Source organism: Mobula birostris, chromosome 2 (assembly GCF_030028105.1).
Source record: "Mobula birostris isolate sMobBir1 chromosome 2, sMobBir1.hap1, whole genome shotgun sequence".
Taxonomy (NCBI): domain Eukaryota; kingdom Metazoa; phylum Chordata; class Chondrichthyes; order Myliobatiformes; family Myliobatidae; genus Mobula; species Mobula birostris.
The window spans coordinates 79,172,669-79,192,547 of NC_092371.1; the positions used below are offsets into that span (position 1 = coordinate 79,172,669).

A 19,879-nucleotide genomic window follows, 5' to 3' on the forward strand; every position below is an offset into this window, starting at 1 on the left:
CGACGGAGGTTTGGTGAAAGGGAAACCATGAGCTCCAACTTGTGCACATTGGAGTGTTTTATTAAAATGGGCCCTTTTTGTTTTCTTCACTAACCCTTTCGGCAAATTAAGAATTATATAGCTAAATCGTTTAATTGCATATGGTGTACTGTTAATTAGTAACAGGGTAACAAATCACACAGCATCCACACAAACAGGAGGTTTTGCACCTCAATTTCACACGTTTGGCAGGGCCAGAGATTGGATCCTCTCGACTTACACAGCCGACAGAACGTGAGGGTTACACTTGCATCTTCGAAAACAGCTTTATTCTATCTTTGATATCTCTATTTTCCCCTCTCAGGTTCTTTTGAAGACTCTGACCTGGAGTTACACACTAACCTCAGTTCAAGGCCTCATGACTGGCTGTTTTCCGATATGCCAAGGACACGGCCTGGAAAACTAGCGTGCCTTCAGACTGCCTTTACTTCCTGAGAATACTAAAGAAATTTGGCCTGTCCCCTAAAACACTCACTATTTTTTTACAGATGCACCGTAGAAAGCATTCTTTTTTTTAGTATAATTTTTATTAAGTTTTCAAAGTGAATACATGAAAAGATAATATCTACCCTCCCCCCTCCCCTTAACCCTTCCCCACGATATATACTCCTACCTAAAAAGAAAAGAAAGAAAGAATAAAAAAAAAGAAGAACTGCCTGGATATTGGAAGGTCTCCACATGCTCCATGGGATTCAAAATAAATTTAGTGTATTTATTTATTACTTTCCAAAAGGGACCAAGATCTTTATCATCGGAGCAACTAAATATGCCATCCTATCTTTTGTAAATAAGGGCGCCAAATATTCAAAACTGTTTCATATTTATCTCTTAAATTATAAGTAATTTTTTCAAGTGGAATACAACTAGACATTTCATTGTTCCAATGATTCATACTTAAATACGAATCAGATTTCCAAGTAACTGCTATAGCCTTCTTAGCTACTGCCAGTGCAATTTTTATGAATTCTTTCTGATATTTATTCAATTTAAGTTTTGGTTTTATCCCTTCAATATCACCTAATAGAAATAATATAGGGTTATGTGGAAATTGAGTTCCAGTAATTTGTTCCAATAAGACTCTTAATTTATCCAAAAAGGTTGAATTTTAGAACAAGACCAAGTAGGATGTAAGAAAGTACCAGTTTCTTGATTACACCAAAAGCATTGATCAGATAGATTTGAATTTAATCTATTTATTTGTGGTGTAATATATAATTGGTGTAAAAAATTATATTGTACTAATCCAAGTCAAACGCTTATTGTATTTGTCATACTGTCAAGACAGTCTTGACCAATTTGTTTCATCAATATTAATATTCAGATCCGTTTCCTCTTTTTGTTTTGACTTGTGGATTCCTTGTTTAATTGTCTGTTTTTGAATCAAATTATACATACAAGAAATAATTTTTAATATTTTTCCTTTTTGAATTAAAATTTCAATTTCATTAGGTTTTGGCAAAAACATTGTTCGACCCAGCTTGCCTCTTAAGTAAGCCCTTAACTGAAGGTAACAAAAGAAAATGTTATTTGATATCTTATATTTATTCTTTAGTTGTTCAAATGACATCAATATACCTCGATCATAACAGTCTCCTATAGATCTAATCCCTTTTTGGTACCAATTATATAAAAGTTGATTATACATTGTAAAAGGAATAAGTCTGTTTTGGAACAAAGGTCTCCTTGCTAATAAAGATTTCTGTATTTCATTATCAACATTTGTCTTATTCCATAGATCAATCAAATGTTTTAATATAGGAGATTCTTTCTTTTCCTGTATCCATTTAGATTCCCATTTATATATAAAATCTTCAGGTATATTTTCTCCTATCTTATCTAGTTCTTTTCTAATCCATGCCGGTTTTCGATCATCAAAGAAAGATGCAATAAATAAGTCATTGCTTTGCTGCTGCTTATGCGTGGGAGGAGGGAAGCTGGGGGGTGATTTGGGGTTCTAACATTTAACTGTCATTCATTCTTTGGGGCACTCCTCTGTTTTCGTGGATGTTTGCGAAGGAAAAGAATTTCAGGATGTATATTTCTCTGCCATTAAATGTACCTTTTGAAACCTAGCAAGGACATACAAACTCAGTACTCTTGATACTTCACTCTTGAAGGCCTCCCATTTACCAAGCATCTCTTAAACAGAAAACAATCCATTCCAATCTATACCTGCTGCACTATGCTCTCGATCATTTCAACACTTTAAATTCCCTGGACCTGATCTCCACATTTTCACTATGGATGTCCAGTCCCTAAACACTTCTATTTTCCCCTCGGGAAGGCCTTACAGCTCTCCACTTCTTTCTAATAATAGTCCAAACAGTTCTCCACCAGCATCCTTCTCTGTCTTGCAGAGCTCGTTCTCAACCTCAACAATTTACCCTTCAACTCCGTCCACTCTCTGCAACCCCAAGGTGTAGCCATGGGCACCCACAGGGGCCTCAACAATATCTGCCTGTTGGTCATCAACATGGCACTGTCCATGTTCCAACGCCATACGCAAAATGTTTCCCACTTCTCTCTATGCTAGGTCAATGACTGCGTTGGTGCTGCTTCCTGCACCCATGCTGAACTCCGCAATTTCATCAACTTTGCCTTCAACTTTCACATCCGTCTCAAATTTACTTGCTCCATCTCTGACACTTCTCTCCGTTTTAACCATCTCTCTCTCCATCTCTGGAGATAGACCATCTTTCAGAAAGCTACTGACTCTTACAGCTACCTTGACTCGAAAGCTGCCCACACTGTCACCTGTAAACATGCTATTCTCTTTTCTCAGATCCTCCATCTCTGTATCTGTTCTCAGGGTGAGGCTTTCAGGTCTGGAACAGCTGAGATGTCCTCCTCCTTCAGAGAACAGGGTTTCCATCATCGACCATCAATGCATCTCCTTCATTTCCTGCATGTCTACCCGCACCCATTTTCTCTCCAGCATAGTGGGGATAGTGTTTCCCTGGACCTTACCCACCACCCCATGAGCCTCTGCATCCAGGACAGCATTCTCCTGAACTTCTACAAAGGGATCCTACCACTAAGCACATTTCTCATGTTGCAATGAGCGGTGGGATGAGGACCCAAGTGCAGGACACAGGCACGGAGACGGACTTGGACATGACTTGGACACGGAGACGGACTTGGACATGACTTGGACTCAAAGCCTGGACTTGGACTTGACTGAAACACAGAGCGACAAAACCAAACAACGAGAGACCATTCGCATCGCGGCTCAGAGCAGTGGCAAACTGCCTGCAATACTCAGCCGGACACAAAAACAAACAATGACAGACAATTGGTATCGCGGCTCAGAGCAGCGGCAAATGGCCTGCAATGCTCAGCCGGACACAAGACGACAAAAACAAACAACGACAGTCCATTCAAATCTCGACTACGGGTAGCATATGAAGCGGCAAACAGCAGGTAAAACTCAGCTGGACGACAGGCTCTCGACTCGACCCAGGAACAGCAGACGACAGGCTCTCCACTCAATCCAGGAACAGTGGATGACAGGCTCTCGACTCGACCCAGGAACTGCGGACGACAGGCTCTCGACTCGACCCCGGAACTGCGGATGACAGGCTCTCGACTCGACCCAGGAACTGCGGACGACAGGCTCTCGACTTGACCCAGGAACTGCGGATGACAGGCTCTCCGCTCAACCCAGGAACAGCGAATGGCAGGCTCTCGACTCGACCCAGGAACTGCGGACGACAGGCTCTCGACTCGACCCAGGAACTGCGGATGACAGGCTCTCAACTCGACCCATTCTCGACGGCTCGGAACGAGCAAAGTCGCACTGCTGAGGTGACGAACCAACCACAGGTAGATATAAGCCGGAGTTTTCATGCTGCCAGTTCAAATGAGGATCAGCTGTTCTAATCAAGGAGCCCAGTGGAACACGGGGAGAAGGAAACTCACTGAAATGAGAGGTCAACGGACCGGACCACGACAGTTCATGAACCAAGTCTCTGCATTCCACAGGGATTACTCTGTATGTGACTCTGTCCACTTGTCTCTATCTGCTTATCTCCCTCTGGACACCTCCCTCACCATCATTCAGGGCCCTAAACAGTCCTTCCATGTCAGGTGACACTTCACCTGCAAGTCTCACAGATCACCTATTGTATCCAGTACTCACACATTCGGGATTTTGCCATGGCCATCCAATTTGATTTGAATTTCCATTTTGACATGTCATTTCATGGCCTCCTTCTACTGATTCAATGAGGCCACACTCAGCATAGAGGAGGAACAACTCATGTTCTATCTGGTAACGTCCAATCTGTTAGCATAACCATCAATTTCAATAATGTCCAGTAATTTCTCCCCCACCTCCTTTTCTTTATCCATTTCCCGTCCTGGGTCCCCTCTTACTTTCTTCTCCTCTTCTGCCCATCACCTGCCTCCGGTGCCATAGTTTCAGTAGGCGAGACTTGTCTCAGTATAGTTGTGACATTTTCACTGACTAATAATGCCACCCCTCCTCCTTTAATACCTCCCCCTCTATCATGTCTAAAACAACAGAAGGCTGGAACACTGAGCTGCCAGTCTTGCCCCTACTGCAGCCAAGTCTCACTGCCTACATTACTCATTGCATTGAAATAGATGCAACTCAGAACATTAGTCTCTCCGTGATCAATGTTCTGTTTCCCTTGTTTGTATGTAGGCTTAACATCTTCATTCCCTGCAGCCCATCCACTAGCTGCTCAAACACTCAGGTTCCCATTCCCCTGTGACTCTAGTTTAAACTCCCCAGAGCAGCTCTAGCAAACCTTCAAGAAAGGATATTAGTCCCCCTCTAGTACAGGTGCAAACTCTCCTCTCTATACAACTCTCACCTTCCCCTCAAGAGAGTCCAATGTGAAATGTGAAGCCCTCCCTCCTGCACCATCTTATGTGTTAAGCTGCATTATCTTTCTACTTCTGGCCTCACCTGCACATGGCACTGGTAGCAAGCCTGAAATCACCACCATGTAGAACCTCTCCTTTAAATTAGTGCATAAACCCTTGAACTCTCCCTACACGACCTTGTCACCCCTCCTGCCTACGTTATTTATTCCGACATTGGACATGACCTCTGGATGTTCACCCTTCCCCATAAGAATGCTTTTGACTCGTTTCAAATGTCCCTGAGAGGGAATATACAATCCTGGAACTACATTCTCACTGCTAGAACCTCCTCTCTGTTCCCCTAACCAATGGCTCCACACCTTATGTCTGAGATTGACTCATCACTGCCTCCTCAATTCAAGGTCTACTAATACTGGACAAGTCCAACGACAGCAGTGACAGCCCCATCGTGCTAATGAATAGTAGTGATCAGGGGAGAAAAGAATTAATTCAATCATTTAGCTCTCTTTGGGTGCACATAAACCCACGTAAAATTTCCATAGTTCAACAGTCTCACTTACCTTTGAGTCCTCAGAATCATTGCATACTTCTGGACCTCTGATCAGTTCCTTTATAAAAGTCACATCTTGTGACACCAGACCATACGTTTCCAGCACCACTTTCAAGCTATTGGAGGAGATCAAATGGTCGAACATCTTTACTGAAGCATCCTCGTGCTGCACCAAAAGCAAATCAGAGGAAAGAGCAAGTCGTCATTCTATGCAAATGACTGACATTAAAATTAACAATTTTAACTGGGGCAGTGGTCTAGTTTACTGCATTAACCCCCATGGACAATGAGTTGATGTCACACCACACAGTGCTAGCAGCTCATGTTAATTTCAATATAATTTTTTGCCTTGTCACTGTCACACAACATGGAAACAGGCCCTTCTGCCCAACTGCCCCATGCTGACCAAAATGCCCATAACAGCAGTTCCCGTTTGTCAGTATTTGGCCCATAATCTTCTAAACCCGTCCCTTCCATTTACATGTACGACTATCTTTTAGAATTTATTAAATTGTACCTTTGTCAACCACTTTCTCTATCAGCTCATTGTACATACATACCTCTCTCTGTGTAAAAAAAATGTTGGCCAAGTTTCTATGAAATCTCTCTCCTGTCAACTTAAACCCATGCCGTCTAGTTCTTGAATTGACCCTATCTACGCCACTCATGATTTTATACACCTCTGAATGATCAGCCCTCTCTCCCCTGTCCTTTAATCAATGAAGTCCCAATCTGCTCAGCTCTCTCACTCTCTCAAGTCACAGTGACATCCTTGTAAACTTAGAGACATTTATTCTGAGACCAGGTTGACTAAAACTGAACACAACATTCCCAATATGGCCTCACCAACATGTTGTACAATTGCAACATTATGTCTAACGTCTACATTCAAATCCCTGAATGATGAAGGCGGGTGTGTGAAATGCCTCCTTCACCACACAGTCCAGCTGTCACCCCACGTTCAAGGAAACCATGATTGTTCAGATCTTGTCCTAGTAATGAATGGTAAACCGCCACCTCTGACCACCGCTGTCTGCTTCAAGGATGGCCAAGTCTAAGGCTGACTGCTCCAGAGGGCAATAGACAACAACATGGCTGCAACTCCAGAGTCACAAATGGACCAGGCTATGAGCACCATGACCATGGCTTTCTGTCCCAGATTTGATCCATTTCAAATTATCCTACCACTGTTAAACTCTGGATTTCTTGCCGTGTAACCAGCCTTCATGTTACCATCTCTTCTACATGGCACACACAGTTCTATGACACAGAGCCATACCCGTCGGAAGCTGGGTTGAGACATCTCACTCAGAATGCAAACAGGGACATGGGACACTAATTATTAGATACCTAGTAAGGTAGTTACCATGTTCATGGTCTTTTGCTGTTTTAACCTATCTACTTTAAGGTTTGACATCCTGTGCATTCAGAGATGCTGTTCTGCAGTGTGGTTATTTGAGTTGCTGTTGCCTTCCTGTCAGCGTGAACCAATCTGACCATTCTCCTCTGACCTCTCTCATTAATAAGGCATTCCCCCCCCCCCCCCCCACAGAACTGCTGATTACTGGATTTTTTTTTGTTTATTTGTTTCTTTGGACCATTCTCTGTAAATCCAGAGACCATTGTGTGGTACTACAGAAGTGGTAGAAGAGTCATTGTGACATTCTCTTTACTGGAAATCTGCTGCTTCACTCTGAGTGAATATCCTTGAAAACAAGGTCTGCATTGATGGGATTCTGGCACCTAACCCACTGCCTCATCTTTGCTAATACACACCTTTACTCAAAGCATACGGAGAGAGTTACCTTCCATTGCTGTTCCAAATCTCCCCGCGTTTTGGAGATAAAATTTCTATCAAACAAGTGCGAAAATGGTCCATGACCTGGGAAATGAAACATCAGTGTTACAGTGGAAAAACACTCAATTGACCAGAAGGGCCACAGAAGGTCTCAGGATTAAAATATCATCGGCATGAGATTACCTCGAAAGATCAATACACCTCCAGCAAATCACTGCCTCAATTATTGTGACCTGCTCCGTCACTCCCTGGCGACCACGAGCTGGGTTTGAAGTCTTTCTCCTAGACATTCCTCTTTGCAGTGAGCCCAATCTCTGAAGTCAACAAACAGCCCAAACTTTGCAAAACTATAAAAGGGAAGATGCTGTCCCACCAGCTGCTCCCATGGCCCTGTAGTGCCTTCACCTGCGAGGTACATCGACCTCAACACAGCTGTTCCCTCACCTAGATCGTGGCAGAGTCCAGCGATCTGAACACACAGGATATCCCGATGGTCAACCTGAAGTTCCGGTTGGTGCCTAGCCAGGACTTTCACCAGTTTTCCTGCCAGATGCGCCACACTGCAGGGCAAAGAGACAGCAATCAAATATAGACACACAAACTTTCTTCAACTGCTTTCAAATACTATTAACTCTAAAGGTCCATAGTTGATACAAGTATAGATGCTAATAATTGCCTTGTCATAGTCTCTGCTATTTATTAATACCGATGGTTATGGTGAGATGTTGAACAGTTGGGACTTTACTCATGCGAGGAAAGATTAATAAGGGTGATCTTATAGAGGTGTATCAAATCAGGAGGGGCACAGGCAGGGTAAATGCATAGTCTTGAGATCATGGGTTTAAAGTGAGGGCGGGGGAAGATTTAACAGGAATCCGAGTGGCAGTCTTCCTCACTAAGAAGGTGGTTGATAGATGGCATAAACTGCCAGAGGAAGTGGTTTAGGGAGGGACATTAATGAGAACCAGCTTCAATTCTCTCCAGGTTAGAGGTCCATTGAAAGGGGGATGTTCATAAACACAGTGTTGACACACAGCTTGGTTCAGTCTCGCCCTCTCTGCTCTGATCTCAGTTCTGCCGTTTGCCTTTCACCACTTTGCTCCACACTGTCCCGTGGTCTCTGTCGCACTCAGTAATACCGGGTCACTGTCTGCCTGCCGGACAATGCTCTCTCTCACTCAGTCAACGTCACAATCAAGGAATTCACATCATATTACTTCAGAGTCTTGTTAGAGCATTTCACAGATGTGTTGGCTGTTCATTGCTTCTGACAATGATGTGACCTCTTTGGGAACAGTTTTACAGGAAAAAAAGCCATTGCCCTGGGGCAGTTTCACTCTTGTGGCCTCAATAATCTTGGTCCAAAGGTATGAAAAATCATCACGACTGGAGTCTTCCTTGGCTGCAGTGGATAGCCGTGTCGCCTTCTGTGTGTGTCATGCCCGTCGCTCTCCATGAGGCACTGCAGCACCGTCTTCTTGGCCATTGGATCTTGTAATTGGTCTCATCTGCCCAGTCCGCCAAAACTGGCTTCAACTGCTGGCATAGACGTGTCCACTATCTTACCGTGGTTGGAGCTTCCCGGCTACCCTCAAACAAGAGAAAATCTGCAGATGCTAGAAATCCAACACAAAATGCTGGAGGAACTCAGCAGGCCAGGCAGCATCCACGGAAAAAAGTACAGTTGACACTTCGCACCGAAGGTCTTTGGCAGGACTGGGGAAGAGAAAAGCTGCGGAGTAGATTTAAAAGGTGAGAGGAGGGGAGAGAGAACTACAAGGTGATAGGTGGGAACTTCCCAGCTCTTTAATTCATCCCTCCCCCTTCAGGTTTCACCTATCGACGGACTTTGCTTTGGGTGGAAGACCTACGTGTGACAACTCATCCATTGACCAGACTAACTTCCTGGATTGTCCTTACCTGCTCAAATCTCCCCGAGTCCTTACCCGATGGGGTGCTCAAATCTGCGAGTCCTAACACGATGGGGTGCTCAAATCTCCCTGAGTCCTTACGCAATGGAGTGCTCGAATCTCCCCGAGTCCTTATCCGATTGGGTGCTCAAATCTCTGCAAATCCTTACCCAATGGGATGCTTAAATCTCCCTAAATCCTTACCCAATGGGGTGCTCAAATCTCCCCAAATCCTTATCCGATGGGGTGCTGGAATCTTCTTGAGTCCTTACCCGATGGAGTGCTCGAATCTGTTGTGGGAGGCCCCAGGATACACAAAGTATGCCCCTCCGAGCTGCTTAATGAAGCGGAGACGCTGGAACTGCGGCGTGTCTATGATGCGGACAAGCAGTGGGTGCATCTCAATGTGGCCGTGGATCGGGTCGTTGAACACCTGTGGGGGAATTGAAAGGTCTCTGCTCACATCACAAGGCACCTTTCTATCTCTCTGTCGAAGACAATGCCTGACCAATTGTATTTTGTGTTTTATTCCCCTAAATAAACTAGTGAACCTAACATCTGTAGAGGGAAATTTACTGGAAGCTATGCTAAGGAACTGGATATATAAATAATTGAATAGAAGGGGACTGATTGGGGATACTCAACATGGCTTTGTTCATGGAGGGTCACTTCTAACCAATCTTGTAGATTTTTTTGAGGAAGTTACCAGGAAAGTTGATGAAGGCAAGGCAATAGATGTTATCTATATGGACTTAAACAATATCTTTGACAAAGTCCTGCAATGGGAGGTTGGTCAAGAACGTTCAGTTGCTTGACATTTGGGATGAGGCAAAAAAATTGGATTGGGCATTAGTTTCATTCGAGAAGCCAGAGGGTGATTGAAATTGGTTGCCTCTCTGACAGCGAGGAAGGCTATCAAAGTATGTAAGGGGATCTGGACCAGCTGGAAAAGTGGCAGATGTAATGTAATGCAGATAAGTGTGAGGTGTTGCACTTAATGAGGACAAACCAGGGTAGGACTTAGATGATGAGTGGTAGGGCACTGAGTTTTCCACATTTTCTTTTTCAGCAACTGCATCATTGATTTCCTCACTTACAGACCACTGTCTGTTTGGATTGGTAACACTCACCGTCAGCACAGGTGCACCACAAGGCTGGGTTTTTAGCCCCTGGGTTAGTCACTTTATAACTATGATTGTACAGTTCCAATGCTATGTTTAAGCTTGCTGACGACACCACTGTTGATGGCCAAAGCAAAAGTGGTGATGAATCAGCATACAGGAGGGAAGATTGAAAATCCAGCTGGAAAAGGTTTTTAATAAGGATAATGGCACAATTGTAATAGGGGATTTCAATATGCAAGGGGATTGGGAAAATTAGGTTGGTGTCAGATCGTAAAAATGGGAATTTGTCAAGCCAAGAGAAAGTCTGGCTGAGCACTTGTCCTGAGCTGCTTGGGAAATAGTAAGACTCACAACACACTGGAGGAACTCGGCAGGTCGGGCAGCATCCGTGGAAATGATCAGTCGACATTTCAGGCCGGAACCCTTTGTTAGGACTTAGTTCCGGCCCGAAACGTCGACTGATCGTTTCCACGGATGCTGCCCGACCTGCTGAGTTCCTCCAACATGTTGTGTGTGTTAAATTTGATCCCAGCATCTACACAGCATTTTGTGTTGGGAAATAGTAAGAGAACCTAGAAAGCAGGGGACGGGAGCAGGACGAGAGAAGGATATTAGGAAGAGACTGTCAGTTCTCCGAGGGCAGCCCTCAACTCCTCCAGAAGAGCCATAAGGTTTGACTAACTTTAAAAGAGCTGATAAACTAAACAGAAGCAAAAATAGACGGTGATATACCTATCTCAAGAAATACGTGTTATAATGTGGATTTTACATTAGTCAATTTTTTGAAGTTAATTTATTCATTCCTTTTTCCCCAAGAATATATTCATGGGAGGAATACACAGGGAAATCATTTCTGTGTAATGGACGTAGTTTTTTTTTACTTTTATAGGTACTGCAGTGGGGGCCCTCAACCCACAGGTAGGAGGGGCGAACCCCCACAGCTAGACTTTTCTTCCAGCCCAACCCAGGGTCATCTAGAGACCCCAGCCTTGGAATCACACCTTCGTTACCTTTTTTTTATTCGCATTTCTTGGCTCTTATTTGTTCAGGGAGTAGATTGATTAAGTTATATTCTGCAAATTTCAATGATATACTAACAGGTAAATACACATGGCTAAGGACAAAGTAAAATTCATTTCTGTTAATGTCAATGGGCTGTTGAATCCAGTCAAGCGCAGTAAAATTCTATCAAAAACGAAAAAAGAACAAGTCCATGTAGTATATTTACAGGAAACTCACTTAAGTGATAATGAGCATGGAAAATTAAAGGGAATGGGCTTCACTAATTTGTTTTTCTCCTCATATAAATCAGGACATAGAAGAGGAGTTGCTATTCTCATCTCAAGTAAACTAAATTTTGAAAAAGTATTCGAAATGGGAGATAAGGAGGGCAGATATATTCTGGTAAGGGTGAATATAGATGGAAATCCAGTTACTTTATTGAATATATACGCACCCCCAGGAAGTGATATTAGTCTCTTCCAGAAAATTACTAATATTATGGTAACAGAAACAGAAGGTCTCTTGATATGCGGGGGAGACTTAAATTTACAATTACAACCAAAGCTAGACTCCTCCAATAGGAAAACTTATGAAACAAAGTCCTTACATAAGAAAATTAACACTCTTTTTGAGGATGCTGGTCTAATTGATATATGGAGGGACCTTTTCCCCGACAGAAGGAATTACACTCATTATTCTGTGGTCCCCCCACCCCCCATTCCGTATATACAAGGATAGACTATTTCATAAAATTTGGAAAAGATAGAGACAAGATAATCACCTGTGGAATTGGGAGAATAGATGTAAGTGACCATGCACCTATATATTTATCTGTTGATTTTGACCTACAACCAAAGAATACTATTTGGAAACTAAGTTCAAGTCTACTCAAAGATCCCTATTTCAAGTAACAAATTAAAAAAGAAATCGGTCTTTCCTTAGAATTCAATGATAATGGAGAGGTTTCACCTTCCATTCTATGGGATATTCTGAAGGCTGTCTTAAGAGGGAAAATTATAGTGATATCTTCATATCAGAAAAAAAATAAGGAATAGAACATTAGAGGAATTACGAAGTAAGATGAAAGAACTAGAAAAAAATCCAAATTGAGTTTGGCACAGGATACACTAGAAGAAATTTTTTAAAAATTAGGAATTAAATTAATAGTTTGGCTACACAAGAAATTAGAAAAAAATTAATGTTTCTGAAACAGAGACACTATGAAAGTGGATCTAAATCTATGAAAGTACTGGCATGGAAACTGAAAAAAAAATAGCAGAAAATACAATTCATAGAATAAGGGATCCAAGAACAAAAGTGAGAAAAAAATAAGCTAAGTGAAATTCAAGAAGCTTTTGAAATATTTTACAAAGCTCAACCTCAGATAAACATTATGTGGAGATTTGTGACAGATATGATTATATGATATATATGTGCAGTATCTGAAATACATCTTATGGAAATGTTTGATGATGAAACAATGAAAAATAAATTACAAAAAAGAAATGTTTTACAAAACTCTATATTCCAAAGTTCCAGGGGGAAGCATAACCCAAATTGACACTTTCTGAATTCTTCAGAGTTACCCACTTTAAGCAAAGAACAAAATAGAACGATGACTGCTGACATAACTGAAGCTGAACTAAAAACTGCAATTAGTAGGCTTAAATTAGGCAAATCACGAGGATCAGATGGATATATGGCAGAGTGGTATAAAGAGTTTAGTAGTGAGTTAACTCCTATTTTACTCCCCACACTGAACTGGACCATAAGAAATGCGCAAATGTCACCCAGCTGGAAGGAGGCAATAATCTCAGCTATACTGAAAGAAGGCAAGGATAAAATGGAATGTGGGTCATTTAGACCAATATCTGTTCTTAATGTGGATTATAGAATATTTACCTCCATCATGGCCAAACGATTAGAAGAGTTTCTACCCACACTGATACATAATGATTGGACAGGTTTCATACAACAATGCCAAACACAAGACATTATACGAAGGACATTTCATATTATGGACCATATTAAAAAAAATGAAATTGAAGCAATAGTGATAAGTGTGGATGCTGAAAAGGCATTTGATTCAGTTAATTGGAATTTTCTTTACAGAGTTTTACATAAATTTGGTCTACATGACACAATTATTTAAAACTATACAGGCACTATACAACAATCCTTCTGCCAGGATTAAAATCAATGGATATTTATCTAATAGTTTTACCCAAGAAAGGGGCATGAGACAGGGTTGTGCATGGTCACTGCTACTCTTTGCATTATACCTGGAACCATTAGCTCAATACATCAGACAAAATGAAGATATCAGGGGAATTACTATTAAAGGGACAGAGCATAAATTGGCCTGTTACGCGATGACATTTTGATCTCTCTAGGGCAACCAACATACTCTTTACTGAAATTGATGCAATCCTTTGAACAATATGCCCAATTATCAGGATACAAGATCAACATAGATAAAACCCAACTACTTTCATATAAATCCCTCACTCACTCTTCCTTCAGTTAGTCCTGACGAAGGGTCTCGGCCTGAAACATCGACTGCACCTCTTCCTACAGATGCTGCCTGGCCTGCTGCGTTCACCAGCAACTTTGATGTGTGTTGCTTGCATTTCCAGCATCTGCAGAATTCCTGTTGTTTACTTTCATATAACTATAGCCCATCAAGAAAAATTGAAAGTAGATAGCCTTGGGCATGGCAAACAGAGTCCATCAAATATTTGGGCATCATTATGCTAAAAGATTTGGCAAAATTATCAGAATGCAATTATCAGCCTATATATAAAAAAAATAAGGAAGACATAACAAGATGGAACCTAATCCCTTTTCTTGGTCTCAGTTCAAGGATTGAATCTATTAAAATGAATGTACTGCCCAGACTACTGTATCTCTTTCAGACCCTACCAATAGAGTTTAATCAAAATCAATTCAATGAATGGAACAAGATGCTATCAAGATATATATGGCAAGGTAAAAGGCCTAGGATTTGTCTCAAAACTTTGCAATTAGCCAAGGAAGAGGAGGGATGGGGCCTACCTTCTCTTAGAAATCATTATTTTGCAGCACAGTTGAGAGCCATGATATGCTGGTGCAACGCATCATATGACGCTCAATGGAAAAACATTGAGGAGAGGATACTTTCCATCCCCATACAGGCAATTTTGGCTGATAACAATCTACAAAGTTACATAAATAATATTGACAACCCGTGGGTGAAATGGAGTGAGACATTGCAATTCTTAAATGGTGTGCATATGACTCGGATTTTACACCGAATAAACTGGATGCTAGATTTAAGGACTGGACAGCGAAAGGAATAACAGCTATTTGCAGTATAATGAAAGAAGGAACACTGTTCAGTTTTGAAATGCTCAAAGAGAAACACTTATTAGAAAAACAAGACTTTTACCGGTATTTACAGATGTGACAGTATGTTACTAGGATGGTTAAAAATGTAACCAAGGCAAGTACATGTCTGATAGAGCTATTTAGAAAAGCATATAATTCAGACAACGGTAGTAGAATAATTTCAATCGTGTTTCAGGGTTTGTCAAATCTTAAAGCACATTTGACTTCATACATGAAAACAAAATGGGAGAAGGAAGGAGGGATAATAATATCTGAGGAAGAATGGACAATAATATGGAGGTATCAATGGAAGTGTACCAGTTCACAGAAATGGAGGGAGTTCGGGTGGAAAAACTTGGTAAGACACTTCATTACACCCTCTCAGAAATCCCATTATAATAGTAACACCCCTGCTTGCTGGAGAAATTGTGGAAATCAAAATGTAAACCATTATCATATTTTCTGGAAATGCCCCGTTATTAAAGACTATTGGAGTGGGATCCATAATGCCCTACAAATCTTTAAGTGTGAAATACCCTTAGAGAGTAAGACCATGCATTTTGGGTATATACCTCAAGAATGGTTGAAAAGAGATAAATATTTAATGAATGTACTGCTGGTGGCTGGTAAAAAGACCCTTACCAGGAAATGGTTATCTCAGGAGAGCCCAACTTTAAATGTATGGATGGAAATTACAATGGACATTTACAAAATGGAGAAGATAACAGCATCTGTTAATTATAAGTTGGAACAATTTTATTCATACTGGAAAAATGATTTAACTACATTACAACTCATTGGCCTGATTTTATTCTCACAAGTCAATGAATATGTTGTAAAAAAAGAGATAATTCCCTACTTTGTACATAAGTTTTCTTCTTTTGATTGTTCTTTCTTTCCTCTCCTTTCTATAAGTGTATACCTCAGATAAATATTATGTGGAGATTTGTGACAAATATGATTATGTGATATATATGTACAGTATCTGAAATGCATCTTATGGAAATATTTGTTTGATGATGAAATTCAATAAAAAATAAATAACAAAAAACAGGGAATTTGTCAAATGCCTGCAAAATGGCTTTTTAGAGCAGCTTGTGCTTGAGCCTACTCAGGGAAAGGCTGTCTTAGATTGGGTGTTGTGTAATAACCCAGATCTTATTAGGGTGTTTAATGTAAAGGAACCCTTAAGAGGCAGTGATCATAATATGATTGAATTCATACTGTAATTTGAGAGGAAGAAGAGTAACTCACATGTATCTGTATTGCAATGAAATAAAGGGAATTACAGAGGCATGAGAGAGGAGCTTGCCCAGGTGGATTGGAGGAGGATACTGGTGGGGATGATGGCAGAGCAGAGATGGTTGAAGTTTCTGGAAATAGTTCACCAGGCACAGGATTGGACATCCTACAGAAGTTCTCTGGTGTCAGAGGAAGAAATAATAACTGCAATCTCATCATTAAATTCCGGTAAAGCACCCGGTCCCGATGGGTTTACAGTGGAATTTTTAAAATTTTTTTCCTCCATTCTTTCTTCTAAGTTGTCTAGAATATTTAAGGAAGCAATTAGTTTAGGTAAATTACCACAATCGTTTTATGAAGCCTCTATTTCCTTAATTCTTAAAAAGAATAAAGATCCTACGGATTGTGCATCCTACAGACCGATATCTCTTCTGAATGTAGATTCAAAAATTTTTTCAAAAATTCTAGCTACTAGACTGGAGAAGGTGTTACCTCAAATTATTTCCATGGATCAAACCGGATTCATTAAAAATCGCTATTCATCTTTTAATATTAGGAGGTTAATGAATATTGTTTATACCCCCTCACTTACTACCCCGGAATGTATTATCTCATTAGATGCTGAGAAAGCCTTTGACAGAGTTGAATGGCCTTATTTATTTAATGTTCTTGAGAAATTTAATTTTAACTTGACATTTATATCTTGGATTAAATTGTTATATTACTCCCCGGTAGCCTCGGTCTGTACAAATAATTATAGATCTCCTTTTTTTCGTCTTTTTCGCGGTACTAGGCAAGGTTGCCCTCTTAGTCCTTTACTATTTAATATTGGTCTTGAACCTTTAGCAATTGCTATCCGTCACTCGCCAAATATTGTTGGTATTACCCGTGGAAATGAAATACATAAACTATCATTACATGCAGATGATTTGTTGTTATATATCTCTAACCCGGAGAAGTCAATTCCTGCTATCTTAGATCTGTTAGCTCAATTTAGTAACTTTTCTGGTTACAAATTGAATCTTAGTAAGAGTGAATTATTCCCTTTAAATAAGCATGTACCTATTTATGGACGTTTATCATTTAAATTGGTTACTGATTCATTTATATACTTAGGGATAACAATTACCAAAAAATATAAAGATTTATTTAACGCTAATTTTTTACCTTTAATTGATCAGATTAAACTTTTATTTACCAAATGGTCCCCAATCTCTTTGTCTTTGATTGGTCGGATTAACGCTATTAAGATGATCATTTTGCCTAAGTTTTTGTATATATTTCAATCGGTTCCAATTTTTATCCCAAAATCTTTTTTTGATAACGTGGATTCAAAAATTTCCTCATATATTTGGCAGAATAAAAATCCTAGGTTAGGTAAAAGATATTTACAGAAATCCAAGAAGGAGAGGGGACTTGCCCTCCCAAATTTTAGATTCTATTATTGGGCAATTAATATTCGATATTTAAAATTTTGGCTACAAGATTTGGATGCATCTTTAAACCCTCATTGGGTAAATCTTGAATCTAATTCATTACAAGGGTTTTCCTTGGGTTCGGTTTTAGGAACTTTACTTCCTTTTACTTCTTTTAAATCATATAAACAAATGAATAACCCAATAGTTAAACATACTTTACGTATATGGTTTCAATTCCGAAGATTTTTTGGGTTTAATCAATTCATTCTAGCAAGTCCCATTATATCAAATTTTCTTTTTCAACCTTCCATGATGGATCAAGCTTACTCTGATTGGAAAACCAAAGGTATAATATCTTTTCGCGATTTATTTTTGGATAACTGTTTTATGTTTTTTGATCAACTTTCTAATAAATATAACTTACCCAGATCTCACTTTTTTAGATATTTACAGATTAGAAACTTTTTAATTACTGTCTCTCCTAATTTTCCACACCCATATCCAATGGACACTTTGGAAAAAATCTTAGACTTAAATCTTTCTCAGAAAGGTGTAATAGCAATTGTATATAATATAATTATGAATTTATGTCCTGATGCCTCTAATAAAATTAAAGCTGACTGGGAAAGAGAACTTGAGATTAATATACCGACTGAAAAATGGGAAAAAATTCTTCAGTTGGTGAATTCATCCTCTGTATGTGCTAAGCATAGGTTGATACAGTTTAAAGTAGTTCACAGGGCTCATATGTCCAAAGATAAACTATCTCATTATTACTCTTATATTAATCCAATATGTGACAGATGCCAGTCTGAGATTGCTTCTTTAACTCACATGTTTTGGTCATGTCCCTTGTTGGAGAAATATTGGAAAGATATTTTTGATATTATTTCAACGGTCCTAAATCTAGACTTACAACCTCATCCAATTACTGCTATCTTTGGACTACCAATGATAGACTCAAATAACTTAACCTCTTCATCACGAAGGATGATTGCATTTCTTACTTTAATAGCTAGAAGGTCCATCTTGTTGAATTGGAAAGAGATCAACCCTCCTACAGTATTTCATTGGTTTTCACAAACTATGGTGTGTCTGAATTTGGAGAAAATTGGAAGTGCAGTTTATGACCCTTCTATTAAGTTTGAAAAAATTTGGAGGCCATTTATTCAGCATTTTCATTTGATGTAATTTGATCATTTCCAAACTGGTTTTATTTCTCTGTATTGTTGTTGGAGGGGAGTGGAGGCGTCAACGCTGAGGTTTTCTTCTTTTCCATTTTTAAGTTGTTAGTTTTGCCCAAGTCTTTTAGTTTAGTTTAGTTTTTTTTTCTTTTGGGATGGGTTTTTTTTTTCTTTTTTTTGTCTTTTTCCTTTTTTTTGCTTTATATTATCCGTGATCAGTTCTACATGTATGGGAGTTTTGGTAATTTCCACTATTTGGTTTTGCAATTACTCTTTTTTTAAATGTAACAATACATCTCACATTATCTGTATTATTGCTATGTTTTGTTTCTATATTTTGAAATTAATAAAAAGATTGAAAAAGAAAGAAAGAAGTTCTCTGGTGGCATGGGTAAGCAACCGTGGCTGATAAAGGAAGTTAGGGACTACATAAAAGCCAAGGAAAGAGCATATAATGTAGCAAAAGTGAGTGGGAAGTTGGATGATTGGGAAGCTTTTAAAAATCCAACAAAAGGGACTAAAAAAGCTACAGGAAGGGAAAAGATGAAATATGAAGGTAGACTGGCCAATAATAAAAGCAGGGTACCAAAAGTTTTTTCCGTTATATAAAGAGTAAAAGGGAGATGAGAGTTGATTTCGGACCACCGGAAAATGATGGTGGTGAGGTAGTAACGGGGGACAAAAAATGGCAGATGAACTTAATGGGTACTTTGCATGTCTTCACTGTGAAAGACACTAGCAGTGTGCCAGAGGAGTAGGAGTGAGTGCTATTGCCATTACAAAGGAAAAGTGCCAGGCAAACTAAAAGGTCTTAAGGTGGATAAGTCACCTGGGCCAGATGGGATACATCTTGGAGTCCTGAGAGAGGTTACTGAAGAGATAATGGATGCATTGTCATGATCTTCTAAGAATCTCTTGAATCTGGAATAGTCCAGGTTGAACTGGAAGATTGCAAATATCACTTCACTTTTCAAGAAGGGAGGAAGGCGAAAGAAAGGAAATTATAGACCAATTAGTTTAACCTCAGAGGTTGGGAAAGTGTTGGAGTCTGTTATTAAGGATGAGATTTTGAGGTGCTTGGAGACTAATGATAGAATAAGTCAAAGTCAGCATGGTTTCTGTAAAGGGATATATTTCCTAACAAATCTGTTAGAGATCATCGAGGAAGTAACAAGCAGGGTGGACAAAGGAGAGGCAGGGAATGTTGTTTATTTGGATTTTCAGAAGGTATTTGATAAGGTTCTTCACATGAGACTGCTTGACAGTATAATATCCTATGGCGTTACAGGAAAGATACTGGCATAGATAGCGGAATGGCTGACAGGCAGGAGGCAGTGACTGGGAATAAAAGGGGACTTCTCTGGTTGGCTGCTAGTGGCTACTGATGTTCATCAG

The 19,879-nt window shown here is 40.0% G+C and overlaps 1 protein-coding gene across 1 annotated transcript in view; it reads right to left on the bottom strand.

The window, feature by feature from the left end:
* Positions 1–19,879, bottom strand: part of LOC140210649 (deoxynucleoside triphosphate triphosphohydrolase SAMHD1-like) — a 70,033-nt gene that overhangs the window by 29,976 nt on the left and 20,178 nt on the right. The window contains exons 4-7 of the mRNA XM_072279799.1: positions 9,421–9,581; positions 7,683–7,798; positions 7,246–7,322; positions 5,451–5,606 (exon numbers count right to left, since the gene is read on the bottom strand). Coding sequence (XP_072135900.1) covers positions 5,451–5,606; positions 7,246–7,322; positions 7,683–7,798; positions 9,421–9,581 — 510 coding nt within the window. The remainder of the gene's footprint in view (positions 1–5,450; positions 5,607–7,245; positions 7,323–7,682; positions 7,799–9,420; positions 9,582–19,879) is intronic.